The sequence below is a fragment of the Trichoplusia ni genome, chromosome 8 (assembly GCF_003590095.1).
Source record: "Trichoplusia ni isolate ovarian cell line Hi5 chromosome 8, tn1, whole genome shotgun sequence".
Lineage (NCBI taxonomy): Eukaryota > Metazoa > Arthropoda > Insecta > Lepidoptera > Noctuidae > Trichoplusia > Trichoplusia ni.
This window is the reverse complement of record NC_039485.1, coordinates 9,847,076-9,860,041: the sequence shown is the minus strand read 5'-3', so window position 1 is coordinate 9,860,041 and position 12,966 is coordinate 9,847,076. Positions and strand designations below refer to the sequence as shown.

General features: G+C 33.2%; 2 protein-coding genes across 2 annotated transcripts in view; one reads left to right on the top strand and one right to left on the bottom strand.

Moving 5' to 3' along the window:
• The window catches only part of LOC113496777, a 6,310-nt gene extending 3,765 nt beyond the window's left edge, over positions 1 to 2,545 (bottom strand). The window contains exons 1-2 of the mRNA XM_026876099.1: positions 2,105 to 2,545; positions 898 to 1,863 (exon numbers count right to left, since the gene is read on the bottom strand). Coding sequence (XP_026731900.1) covers positions 898 to 1,863; positions 2,105 to 2,272 — 1,134 coding nt within the window. The 5' untranslated portion in view covers positions 2,273 to 2,545. The remainder of the gene's footprint in view (positions 1 to 897; positions 1,864 to 2,104) is intronic.
• Positions 2,546 to 7,277: 4,732 nt separating this feature from the next.
• LOC113496776 (ras-related protein Rab-32-like) lies at positions 7,278 to 12,965 on the top strand (the record flags this gene model as incomplete). The annotated part of the gene is made up of 4 exons (XM_026876098.1): positions 7,278 to 7,515; positions 9,372 to 9,553; positions 9,917 to 10,060; positions 12,237 to 12,965. Coding segments are annotated over 4 exons (690 nt in total), but the record flags the coding sequence as incomplete, so codon positions are not given.
• Position 12,966: the final 1 nt, after the last annotated feature.

Sequence of the window (12,966 nt, the reverse complement as noted above, 5' to 3'; positions counted from 1 at the left end):
GATAGGGTTGCCAACTTTTTTTACAAGAAAAAAAGTATATTCAGGTCTATGAAGATTATCAAACAGTATTTTTAGAAAACGAACAGTATTTATTTATTTATGCTTTAAATACATATTTTTGAGCTTCTCGCACAACGTATTAATTCACAATCTTTTTTAAAATTTCATATGCCTCATCACAATTTATATCAAAGTTAAAAATAAATGAGGAGCTCGTTTTTTATTAATTTGATGGATGCTCTGTTTCTATCATCCCGCCACTTAGCATTCATTACTGAAAAAACTCTTTCAGTAAATGCTGAGGTGGCGGGAACAGAAAGTAGATATGAGACTATTTTTGTAATGTTTTTTAAATTCTTCTGCAGTGTTAACTAATAAATGGCTCCATTTTTGGCCAGTACTCATTTCAGTAAAATTTTTGTCTTCTGATATTTTCTCATAAATTACTTTAAAATTTGTTAATTCTGAATATAAATCATCCATACCAATATTGAGTCTATATAAATTTAGATTATCTATAATTTTCTCAAAATGATCAATGTCACTGCAGACTTCAATGACAAACAGCTAATTAAAGAAAGCCAATTAGTCTGACTGAAATCGAACCATTTCTCTAAATACAAATTAGCCTTTTCAATAAAAAGTATAAAGTTATTAATAGTTCTATTAAAAACTTCTTGGGAAGACTCTCTAATGGTATTTTAAAACTTTTTTTGTTTCATGGCCAAAATAATTATCATTTTTTCTTTGAATTAGCTCAGTCTTTAAACCAGTCATAGTGTTATAAACATCTAAAATTGTTACATCATTTCCTTCTAATTTCTTAATTGTTTTATTGAAAACATTTAATATATGACTAGCATACAGAAGGTAACTATAAATAACTTTATTTTTAACATTATCATCTAACATTAATAAATTTTGAATAACCATTGGACAGTCAACATCCAAATCAACAAAGTAATTACAAATTGGTATCCAATTAAGCAAAATTGTATCAATCGCTGGTAAAAGTGACAGCCAACGAGTTCCTATGTGTCGTTTTATTTCATGAAACTCTCCTTCAGCAAGTGCTACAAATCTTTTTAATTCTTCTCTTCTGCATGCTGACACAGAAAAATGGCTATAGATTTTTAATATAATGTTCTCAATGTCATAATTTAAACAATTCATAGCATGTTTCACTGAATTGTGTACAATATGGGCATGACAATTTCCTTTTATTAAATCTGGAATAACCTCTAAAATGTTTGTATATAATGAATGATTATGTCCAAAATTTGCATTAGTATTGTCAGCGCTAAAACCAGATATTTGACTGAAAGGAAGTTCCAAAGACTCTAAGGAGTTTTTAATTGCTGAAAACATACCATTGGCAGATTCATCTGGATTTTCATAAAAATCAATTAATTTTTGTTGTATTCCACTTTTAGGGGTAAAATATTGAACTACCAGAGGAAACAATTTAATATTTTTTTTATTGGAGGCATCAGTTTGCAGACAGTAAAATACATTGTCTTTATTTAACTGATCAATAACAGACTGCAAGGAATGTGGGCCAAGAACTTCGGTCACTAATGCCTCCATTTTTGTCCTAGCCAATCGTAAGTTAGTGGCTGTTTTGGAATCAACATAGATAATCTTATTTAATTTGATACTACAGTCCTGGCTATTGTATGATAAATTATGCTTGACAGTATGGTATGTCATCGCTAACTCAGCCGCTGCTAACTTGGTATCTTCATTAGAAGACAAGCCTGATGTAGAAGCAGAAGTTTTAGGAAAAAACTTTTGTAACAATCCACTAGATTTTCTCATTTCCATTTTTGCTTGGTGTTTTTTGCTGGTCAAGTGTTGTTTAACCTAAAAAAACGGAAACGAAATATAGTAAAATAGTTACCTAAAATATCTTATTATTTAAGCAAAAATTGATAAGTGGAAATCAAGCAAGATGCAAACGAAAGTTCCGAACCTGCCCAACACCTGCGTGAGAAATTGTAAATGTTAAAGCACACATTTTGCATTTAGCATTATATTCGCACAGTGGATCACTCGTTAACCAGTCATATTGGCATTCCCATTCGTGCTTATATTTTTGCTTTACCTTCGATAGTTTGGCTTTCTTTCTTGGCGTTGTAGGAGTAGTGTCACTATCACTTTCCATCTTTTGTACACTAAGCTTATCACTACAGGGTTCACTCCACACAAAAAAACGGTTAAATATTGATAACGAACTTAACGTAGTAGTAATTGTAACATACACGAATGACATGACACTGACAGTCTTGAATATTTGTCACTGACAGTGACAGTAGGCACACTGACAGTGACAGATTCGTTCAGAAACTTAGTGTGATTTGATTTGTTTTTAGCTGCAGCAGTGAGCGCGCAGTGAGCGCCCTCTGTCTGACAAAAAAAATTTTTGAGCGTCTGCTTCGATGCTGAAAACAGTATTTTTGTATACTTTTTTTTTGTAAAACAGTAAAAAGTATAATTTAGTGAAAAACAGTATAATACTGTTTAAAACAGTATAGTTGGCAACCCTAGATTTAGACCTTAGAAGTTGTGACGACTCATATGGTAAACCAAAAGTAAAAGTCATACGACTCCATAAAAGTCCTTGATTTCTGAAGTTAAAAATATTACGTTAATTGTACCGAATGCAAATCAGCCGGCACCGTAAAAAAAACTGAACTTTTTGTCGAGCTGATTCGACTCAACGTATTCATGTTTTTTTTCAAGGCTCATTTGAATTTGATTGGGTACGAGTTATATAATGCTGTTTACATAAGTTGTATCAAATTGAATGAAACAATGTTGTTAGCGATGAGAATATATCGTTAGATCTATATTTGAAACTTACCTTTTTTCTTCAAAATGTTTTTACTAAGCTTAAACCTAGTTGTGTTTTCTTTTTTTATGGCCTCTATATTGCCATTGAGTTAACAAATAGGTTAACGTTAATCATTTAAACTTTACATCAAAAATATAATTTTAATAACTGTTATAACTCCATATATTTAGCATAACTACTAGTTTAAAAATATGATTTGTTTAAAATTGTTTAAAATTACAATGTCATTAAATGTTTTCTAGTAAATTCTTAACATTAACCATTTACATATATTATCGCATTTAATAACGCGTTTTGATACGTTAATGGCTGTTTTTTATCAATTTGAATATTAAATGTGATTTATGGGATTAAAAAGAAACAAGTTAAACCTTTAGATCATTAAGAAGCAATAAATCTTTCTTACACAGATAATAAATACTTCATAGTCGTTGTACCTAAAGCTTTGTTTTTAGAGTAAACACATTTTAATTCATTTAAAATAAGCCTCTCACTACATATACTACATATAGTTAGTTTAAACTTAAATACCATCTCTTATTTAATATATTACACAATTAATGTTTAATCGGCAAATCACTAAAAAATGTGTTTCATTAATGCGTTAATTTAAGCAACATTACAACATAGACACTAAATTGTATGACAAGCATTAAGTTGTAGGGTGAAAGCCGACGTCAACAAGAAAGGCCCAATACACCAATAAAATGCTAAACCAAAAGTTACTTAATTATAAAAGTGTCAACAAAAATCTTTATTAAATTCTAGTGAGCCCTTTTTCTACTAAAAACATAGAGGACTACAATGTTACATTGTGTTGTATGGTTAGTAATTATGACATTATATTTAAAAAAAGACGAAATGATTTTGACTTGTCAGTGCATTATATTTAAGTGATTCCATTAACAATAGCGCTTAGAAAAATATATCTTTTGTACAGTCTCTGTACGTACAACTCAAGGAAGATATTCATACTATACAGGGTGGAAATGACGTCATACCGATCCCGTGGTCCAGGGGTCCTGGCCATGATTTAAGACCCCCTGCGTTGGCATTTTTCATCAGTTTTTTGATGGATCGATTTATTCATGCGGCTAGCTCGCGACCCCGCCACTGCTTCAGCTAATGATTGAATGATGAATTGAACATTTTGACGTCACTTTCGGTTAGATTTGCGAGAGAGCGATGAAAACTATATATCAGTTGTTTTGGCGTCAACAGCAGCTTATCAAGCTAACAGTCTGGCCTTAACATGAGTGAAATATTCCAAACAATATAATATCATACTTCGATAGTAACGGACTCCACATGGCGCCAGGCGCTGATACCGGATTTAATCGTGTATAAACATAATTATGTAAAGATACATTATCGGATTTTAGTGAAAAAATATCAAAATGACCCCTCGTCTGACCTAAACAAAATTAACTGGTAATTTAGACTTGCAAAGAAATACATTATTCTAGTTGGTTTCAATAATTGAGTATTAAATAATTCGAAGTAGGTTTTTCAAAAGTAGTTCGGTATTTTAAAATATTGCATCATATACAGTTCTGTACAACTTTTGAAGTAGACAAAAAAAAGATTACAATCTCATTAAATGAGTGTGAAATCATCAAATTTTTTGGCTATGAGTTGGCGAATGACATCTTAATATCATTATCTACAGTTTGACATAAACTCTTGATATAACATTTAGCATATTTGATGAGGATTATGACTAATAGGAACTACACTTACCTCTCTATTTTATGAAAGCTTTGGATTCGATTTTAGATTAGATAATAGAAAAGGCAATAGAACATGACCACTTCGATCCATCGATGTATCAATTACAAAAATTCCCATTCATACAACATTCCCTTAATAAATAATATTTCTACATCCTATTCGTGTTAATAGGACCGGAATCACAGAATTGTCAATTTGAAAGTTTTTTAATTAAATTGACCATAACAGTTAAGTATGAAGACCAACGGGGTCTTCCACCTACTGCTGTTAAGTGACCAGGCTGTGCCTTTACAATAAAGGTCTGTTTTAAATTATTTTACCTTTAATAATTTTAAAACAGGCTGTTATATAACTTATATGAACATTTCAAGAATTTTAAAACGGAATTATTTTTTCAAATGTGCTTACAATGAATCATTTATTTTTGTATATCCGTTTAAGAATGATTCACAATTTATTTTTCACGTATACTTTATCAATCGTGCAAACAAAACATTACAATGTTTACGCGCTTATTACCGGTAACAGTTGAGCTGTGTCCTTATCAACATCAGAGGGAATAGAAGTGGTTTTACGCACAATCAAAACATGATTACCTGTACATAAGTCGTACATAGAAAAGCATTTCATCATACATTTGGTTGAGTTCAACAACTTAGACACAAAGACTCGATTTAAGCTAAGCTAGTATTTTGAGCTCTTGAAAATTGACAAGCATACTTCTCAGTACCTACATAATTTACATCTAGAAACGGAACAAATGATTGTGCTCGTCACGATAACATTTGTACTGGGTAAAATCGAACTTATGTCCTCCAGTATAGCAACCATTCAGCCACAGAACCAATGGGCCAGTTTTAAAATAAATTGACGTAAATTAACCTTAACCTAATAAGTAGATAAGACGTCTTTATGTTTTATGTGTGAGATATTTTGTAACTGATGACTGCTGAAATCTATTTTTCATTGCTTCAAAACTCTTTCAAATAACTATCCCGAAAAAATCAAACATAATATAACCTAACTAACATCATCATGATATCCTTCGGCTTTCAACATGAAATTCAAGTATTGCATTCCAATACAAAACATTGTGCCTCTGAACAAGTTTAATATTACCTTTACAGATACTAATAATATTTCTTATGTCAAAAATTCTAATTCGATTTTTCGTAGCATATGGTATACATAATGTCTGAAAAGAAATCGAAACATTTTTTTTTTTAATACCTTCTTAAATATTCAAATGAACACATCTTGACGACCTCCGTGGTCGAGTGGAACCTTCGTTGTATCTGAATTCCATAACACAAGTGCTTTAGCAACTTACTTTGGGTTCAGAATTTCAGATCAATGTATGTGATGTTGTCCGCATTTATTATAAAAAAAAAACACAAATTAGTACACAAGGTAACATTACTCAATCAACTTCATTAACTAAGTCTCGATGTTTCTATTATCAATGAAAAACAACAAGAAGCGATATAATAGAACATTTGTATGATATTGTTCATTTAATGATCTAAATAAACTAGATACATTTCAAGGAATTCAATTCATCTTATTGTTCCGTTTATGAGTAAACTGATAAAATGATATCTGTATTTGCTTAACAATGTATGGCAATGAGGAACTTTCTCTTGCCTAGTTAATAATATTAGCATTATAAAGTAACTTGGAGTAGAGAGAGTGTAATATCATGAATGAAAATTAGTTATACGGCGAATACTTCTTATAATGTTCTATGAGTAAAAACTTCTGATTTGTGAGTCGATCGTTTGCCGCGATACTTGTTTTTGTTTTCGCTAATATTCAGCCACAAGGCTAGCATTATGAATGGTGTTTTATAAGTCCCCTCGATCGCAGCTTAGCTGACTGAAGGACAGCTCAATAAGTGAGATAAGGTCTATAAAAAAGATGCATCACTTCTTACGTAGCCACAACCACCAAGCAAAATCAGAAGGCATTTATTCAAATTAGATTTCATTGAGATAAATCATCGATTAACCAATGATAGAAAAACAACAAGTGTTGTGTAAATTCTCATCTAAGAGCGAAGAATGTCATAGGCGTTGACGTCATGTGAACGAATTTAATTATTCAAATTACGAAAGATTTCGATATAAATTGTAATTCGATGGAAAATGCCGGTGAATACTGATAAAAAAACAACTTGTATGTTTTAAACGCGTAAAATTTGAATAAAATTCTGAAAAAAGGCGGTTTCCTAAATGCGGTCATGTGCATGCATGAATTATATTTGTCTGTAAAGTCTGAGCTGTGTTGTCACAGATCAGGCATAGCTATAATCAATGATCAATTGAACTTATGAATGTGCTATTAAGATACAGTGGAAATATTCAGTCCTTGGACCTTAGTAAACTAATATACTAATTGTGACGTCCGCTAGTTACCCGCAAAAGAAAGCCAAGAAAGTGTTAAACAGCTACGTACGTAATTGCGATATAAAATGTTATTTTTATCTAGTTTCGGTCAGAAGTACCTAATTGATAACAAACATTCCTTGGGTTCGGGTAAAAATGCGTTCAATGAAAGAAAACCTAAGTAGACTGAATCTCACCTACGACAGTAGAACGATTACGTATATCTGGAAGCGACACAGCCTTAAGAGCAACTGGCCGGCGAAGCACTAGTAGAACAGTATCCCTAAATATCGTCTAACAAAATCTAACTAACATCCTTGGTTTATTTTCAGTCCCACGCCTCTCCCAGTTCGGAGCGCCGGGAGCACTTGTACAAGATCCTGGTGATCGGGGAGCTCGGCACGGGGAAGACGTCCATCATCAAGCGATATGTTCACCAGTTCTTCAGCCAACACTACAGAGCCACAATCGGCGTGGATTTCGCCCTCAAAGTACTCAATTGGGACTCGAATACTATCATTCGTTTGCAGTTATGGGATATTGCAGGTAAGGACCGATGATTGTATTCTTTGTTTTTTTTAAGAAACTCTTCTATGGAATTTAATTTTTGGGTCGCGGGGGGGTTTAAAGGCATTCAAGTCACATGCTCTATACCCCTTAATTAGTGATGATTGCGCTAAATCTTTTTATCTGACTTACATGATGCATGTTACTATGTAAATTACTCTGGGTTTGCGTTAGACAACTCGAGTACAATTTTATTTACGTTGTTTTTTTCTGCGTTTTATTAACACTACGAAAAGCATGGGAACCCGCGTCTACAGCGTATGCCCATTTTCTCTATTACTTGCAATTGAAAACCAATCTAGTTATCTCATTACAAATCACAGCGGATCCTAGATCTTCGTTCTGACTGTAGTACGTAGCCACAGATTACATAATTCAGTCTGTAGTAAATATGGAATACGACTGCCCTCCATCTGGAAACTTCCGTCTATTACCGACGGTGGACCTTGGTCTATGATGACTGTGATCAATTTAAAATTTCAACTGGATAATCGGCATCGGATCTATGTTTCTTGGGCTCAATATTCAAGCGATCCCCCCATGGCAAACCTTAGCTTACCAAAATGATCTTAAGGTTTTGACTGAAGATGAGTTTACTTTTGCCCATTTTTAATAATTTATCTCTGCTGTGTGGCGGCTTCCCCCAAAAGTTTCCATAATATCATCGGTATAATTTAGCTTCAGTGGAACACTTGTGTTCTTGTTATCTGTAATATACATAATATATATATCTGTATCAAGCAGTGTTCTAAAAAAGGACTAATAAAATTATAAAGAAACAACGTATCATTGTGGACTACTGACATTTAGTTACCATAAGAATATTTTAATGATATCATTATCAACGGGTCAAAGAAGACTTTTAACGTTATTTTTTATCAAGGTCCACATTATATTCTGCAGTTTTATTTTTATCGGATATAGAATATGGAAAAAAGTCAGTTTCTAATTTGAAAGAAAATGTATCAGCTGTAATAGTTTCAAGTGTGACGGAAAATGAATAAAAATCTTGAATAGTTTGTTTACTAATTTAACGTGCAATCACGCAAAAACGACCTTCTTCAATCCTCCTCCTTGCAAGACGTGCAATCTTAAAACAGAAGAAAAAAAGGTTTTATTAAAAATAAAATTATAACATTGATAGCTGTGAGCTGTGAGATATCTCGAAATAATTTTCAAAAATGGACGACGAGGGTCATGCTTTAAACATTATTTTTGCAACATGCATGATCCTTTTTGGTCTGTTATTCTTTTCATTGCTAATTAGTATCCCGTATTGATAGTGTGATAGTGATGTTTTCTCTCGTAAGCGAAGCAAATCGTAAAAGGGAAACGGATATACAAGAGCAGTATGTATTTTATTATTTGGTAGACCTGCAACTGTTACAGACAAATTCACTTACTTGTCCAAAAACTGATAGATAGATGGAATATCCTTTATTGCACACCACATAAGTACAGGATTTTATAGAAATAAATAGGTACATGGTGCCACAATGGGCAATGTTAAAAATCTAGGAACTCCATATTTGGGCCTTGTTTCTTCTGCCTACTTTAAAGTTTGCGTTAGTTGAAGGAATCCCGTGGTTAAAACAATAAGACCGTCTAGGTTAGGTAAAGTCCTCAGAATCTGATATGTAGCCCTCTTCCTTTCATGACTTAAAAATATCAAAATTGGTTTCGCAAATCCAGAGATCTTACAACAAAAAGAATTACATTAAAACACAATCCCGTATTAAGTCTTTGGTAATGGTGACTTTAGGACCAAACCTATCTTCACATATTGCTTCCTTGTCATATTTGGGTAACACAGTACGTTTTTCCACCATCACCAGGTCAGGAACGTTTCGGCAACATGACCCGGGTTTACTACAAGGAGGCGGTGGGCGCGTTCATAGTGTTCGACGTGTCGCGGGTCGCCACCTTCGATGCTGTTGTCAAGTGGAAGAATGACCTCGACGCTAAGGTTCAACTGCCCGATGGATCGCCGATACCCTGCATACTGTTGGCTAATAAGGTAAGACGATTGTGTGGATAAAGGTTTTTTTTAAGGTATCTTAAGTCTGACGTTTTGGGTGTGGAATTATTTCTGCAAGTAGATTTTAGTAGTGGTACAGTTTGATAATTTGGTCGCTGACTTCTATTTTTGATTCTATTTCTTGCTCTGTTGGATATTTTTAAGTTATAATGTCAAAAGTTAAAATTTTTAGTATGTAAAAAGGAATTTACTTGAAATTTTCATGTTTTAAATAGGACCATATTTTATTTTCTTTGAAAGTTGGTAATTTTAGAAGATTTAAGAATTAAGTAACTCTCTTTAGTAATATTAGTTGTAATTTTATTACTTTTATATTCTCAAGCAACTACATTTTTTGTGCAGTGCGATCAATCGAAGGAAGGAATCGTAAACTCTCAAGCTAAGATGGAGGAGTATTGCCGCGAGAAGGGGTTCGCGGGCTGGTTCGAGACCTCGGCCAAGGAAAACATCAACATTGAGGAAGCTGCCAGGTCACTAGTTAATAAGGTAAGTCCTTCATAACACTGACTCTAAATCATCACGTGTGAGAAAATATCCTAGTTAGTATATCTTGCTAGCTTATACGCTATTTAAATGATTTAATGTGTATTTTAAGTGATGTTACATGTTGAACAGTTTCTAGCAACAATCAAGTTGGTAACAGCTATCAGAATTTGAAAACAATTTACTTGCTATTTTTTTGCCCTGAAAAAGGTGATAAGTGCAATCCAAATTCATGTTGAGGAAAAATTTCATTTGTTGTAACTTAATGATGACGACGGTCGTCGGCATGAGACTACAAACTGTTTTTGTCCTTGTTCATGATTTAATCTTTAATCTGGCTTTGCAAGTTCTTGCATCATACGAATTACCAAAAAAAAACAAACTAGCAAACAACAAATATTTTTGCTCTTCATAACATATTGCCAACATACTCGTAAATCTTCATTAAAATCGACCTTTGCAAGATTACAAGACTAACTCTCACACCTTGAACCTTCCCAACTGTAACGCACCAAACCTTGTATCTAGTTACTAGCTGTTTCCCCGCGACTTCGTCCGCGTGGTTAGAAGATATAAGTTAGGAATTTTTGAACGGAAGCCCTCGAAGATGAATAATTTTACCTGTTTTTTTCACGTCTTTCATTGAATCTTCGCTCTTATTAGTCGCAGCGTGATTATATATAGCCTAAAACCTTCCTCAATGAATGGTCTATTCAACACAAAAAGAATTTTCCAATTTGAACCAGTAGTTCCAGAGCTTTATATATAAGTATAGATATAGATACCAGTATACATTATACTTGGAACATACATTATAGAAACACGGACGTAGCCTCGTGGAATGTTAAAACCATTATAAGTTAAGTAACTGGTTAGTTTTAAATGTTGTGCAATAGCGTGTAACACAACGTAGGCCAGGCTTTTTGTAGCTAGCCATGGTAGGCGGATTTAAATTTTATTTTTTTATAAAATGCGATAGACAAATTGTTGGAGACGTGGGACTTATTTGGGATTTGCTTTGTATGAAAAATGTAACAAAAAGCTTGTTGAAGAGTTGATCATGAAACAGATTGGCTTAGGATAATTAATTAAGCTCCAAATAGCGGCAAATTGCCGGGCCTAATAATAAGAGTAACAATGTATGTTAAAAAGCTCTCAAGGGCAAAAATTGTTGCTGGAAATTTACTAGGGACATAAATTGGGATTACATTGGTCTTTTTCGGTCATTTTCAATATGTTTTCTATCAAGGGATTTGGCTAGGTTGGTTGGTAGGTTTCAATTTTAGTTATTTATAATTAGTAGCCGAATTCAGCGAAAGAGCATGAAAACTGTCGTCAAGTCTAAAAATGGAATTTTAAGTCAAATCGACAACGAAAATCATATTCCTAGCGACCATGTGCTAATGGTGGTTTATTTTATAATATTGTGCAATACTTAAAAAACAGGTCGCACGCGCCTACGTAAGCAAATATTATAAATTAAGGATAGACTACTTAATTATACATACTTAATATACACGTTTCAAATAATTATGTGTCACGTCATCTAAACTTGTGCAAGTTTGAAGTTATTTTTTGTAGTATTTAACTGATATCATTATTGGCCATGTCGTTAGTTTTTTTAGGTCTGTTTTGTAATGGAATGTCTATCGTTAAATATCTATTACGTTGATTGCATGAGACCGATATTAAATTGACAATGTTAATTGATTATGAATGATTGTTCAATGTATTTTCTTGTTAGGAGAGCTTTTGTTGTTATGAAAAGCTCTTAACTAAAATACAAGTTACGCTTGATTCGGTCGGTCAATGCCAAAATGAATTCCTCCTTGTTTTAGAGCTTTTTGCCTTTCATTAAGGCGATGTGAGAAGTAGTAACGATGTATTTAAAATTAGCCCTAAGGCTACGTTTTTTACATCACATAAGTTTTTCCCCGCCTTGAATTTGAACTGCTGTGTTCTTAAAAGTGTTGATGAGTTCACTACGAAGAGTGATTTATTTTGATTATCTAAGATTTGTTCGATAAAAGCTTATATTCAGACAGAGCTAGCTTATAGCTTATATTTAGATTATTTAGACAAGAAGTGTTAAAAACAATTAGGTACAAGTTTCCGGATCTGGAAAAAAAAACTGTTTTTATTAATATATGAAATTAAATTATGATCCTCTCATTTACAGATCCTATTAAACGACAAACTTCTGCAAAGCAACGACAACAGGGATGGTGACAAATTCGCGCTCGACCACAAGATCGCTAACGGCGAGAACAGCCGCGACGGCAGCACCAAGTCATGCTCGTGCTGACCAATCAGCGGCCGCCGTCGCCGGCTGCGACCAATCACAGCGCGATACGAACACTCCCCCCCCACCACTAAAGAACCAATCACGGTTGAACAAAATTTTAAACTCTCTATTCTTAAATGCACTTTTGGTTTGATTGGCGTTCTATAAAGTTTGAATTGAATTTAGAATTAAGATTGCTTTAGGAAACATATTTAATTTACAGCAAATTATTTCAATAATCTCAATTGTAATATTCTGGTATTTGACTTGACTCACGTCGCCGACATCTTTGTTAACGAATCTATATTTATCTGTTCAATCCTTTTAGGATTTGTCTTCCTACTAAGCTTTTTTACAAACTTAATATGTATACTGTAACGAATAGATATTATTTTTTTAATAGGCTGTTTCCTTGTTATTTATTTAGTGAAGGAACAAAGTGCCTATTCTGATCGAATTTATGATTATTGTTGCTTATGTATTTGACTACGGTAAGGTCATTGCCTGTAAGGGCTGGAGTCATAAGTGGTATATCACGATATACGGTTATTGTAATAAGTATTATCTACTTATTGTATGAAAGTGTGAGAGTTGTTATTGTAAAATAAAATGTTTAGTGATGGAG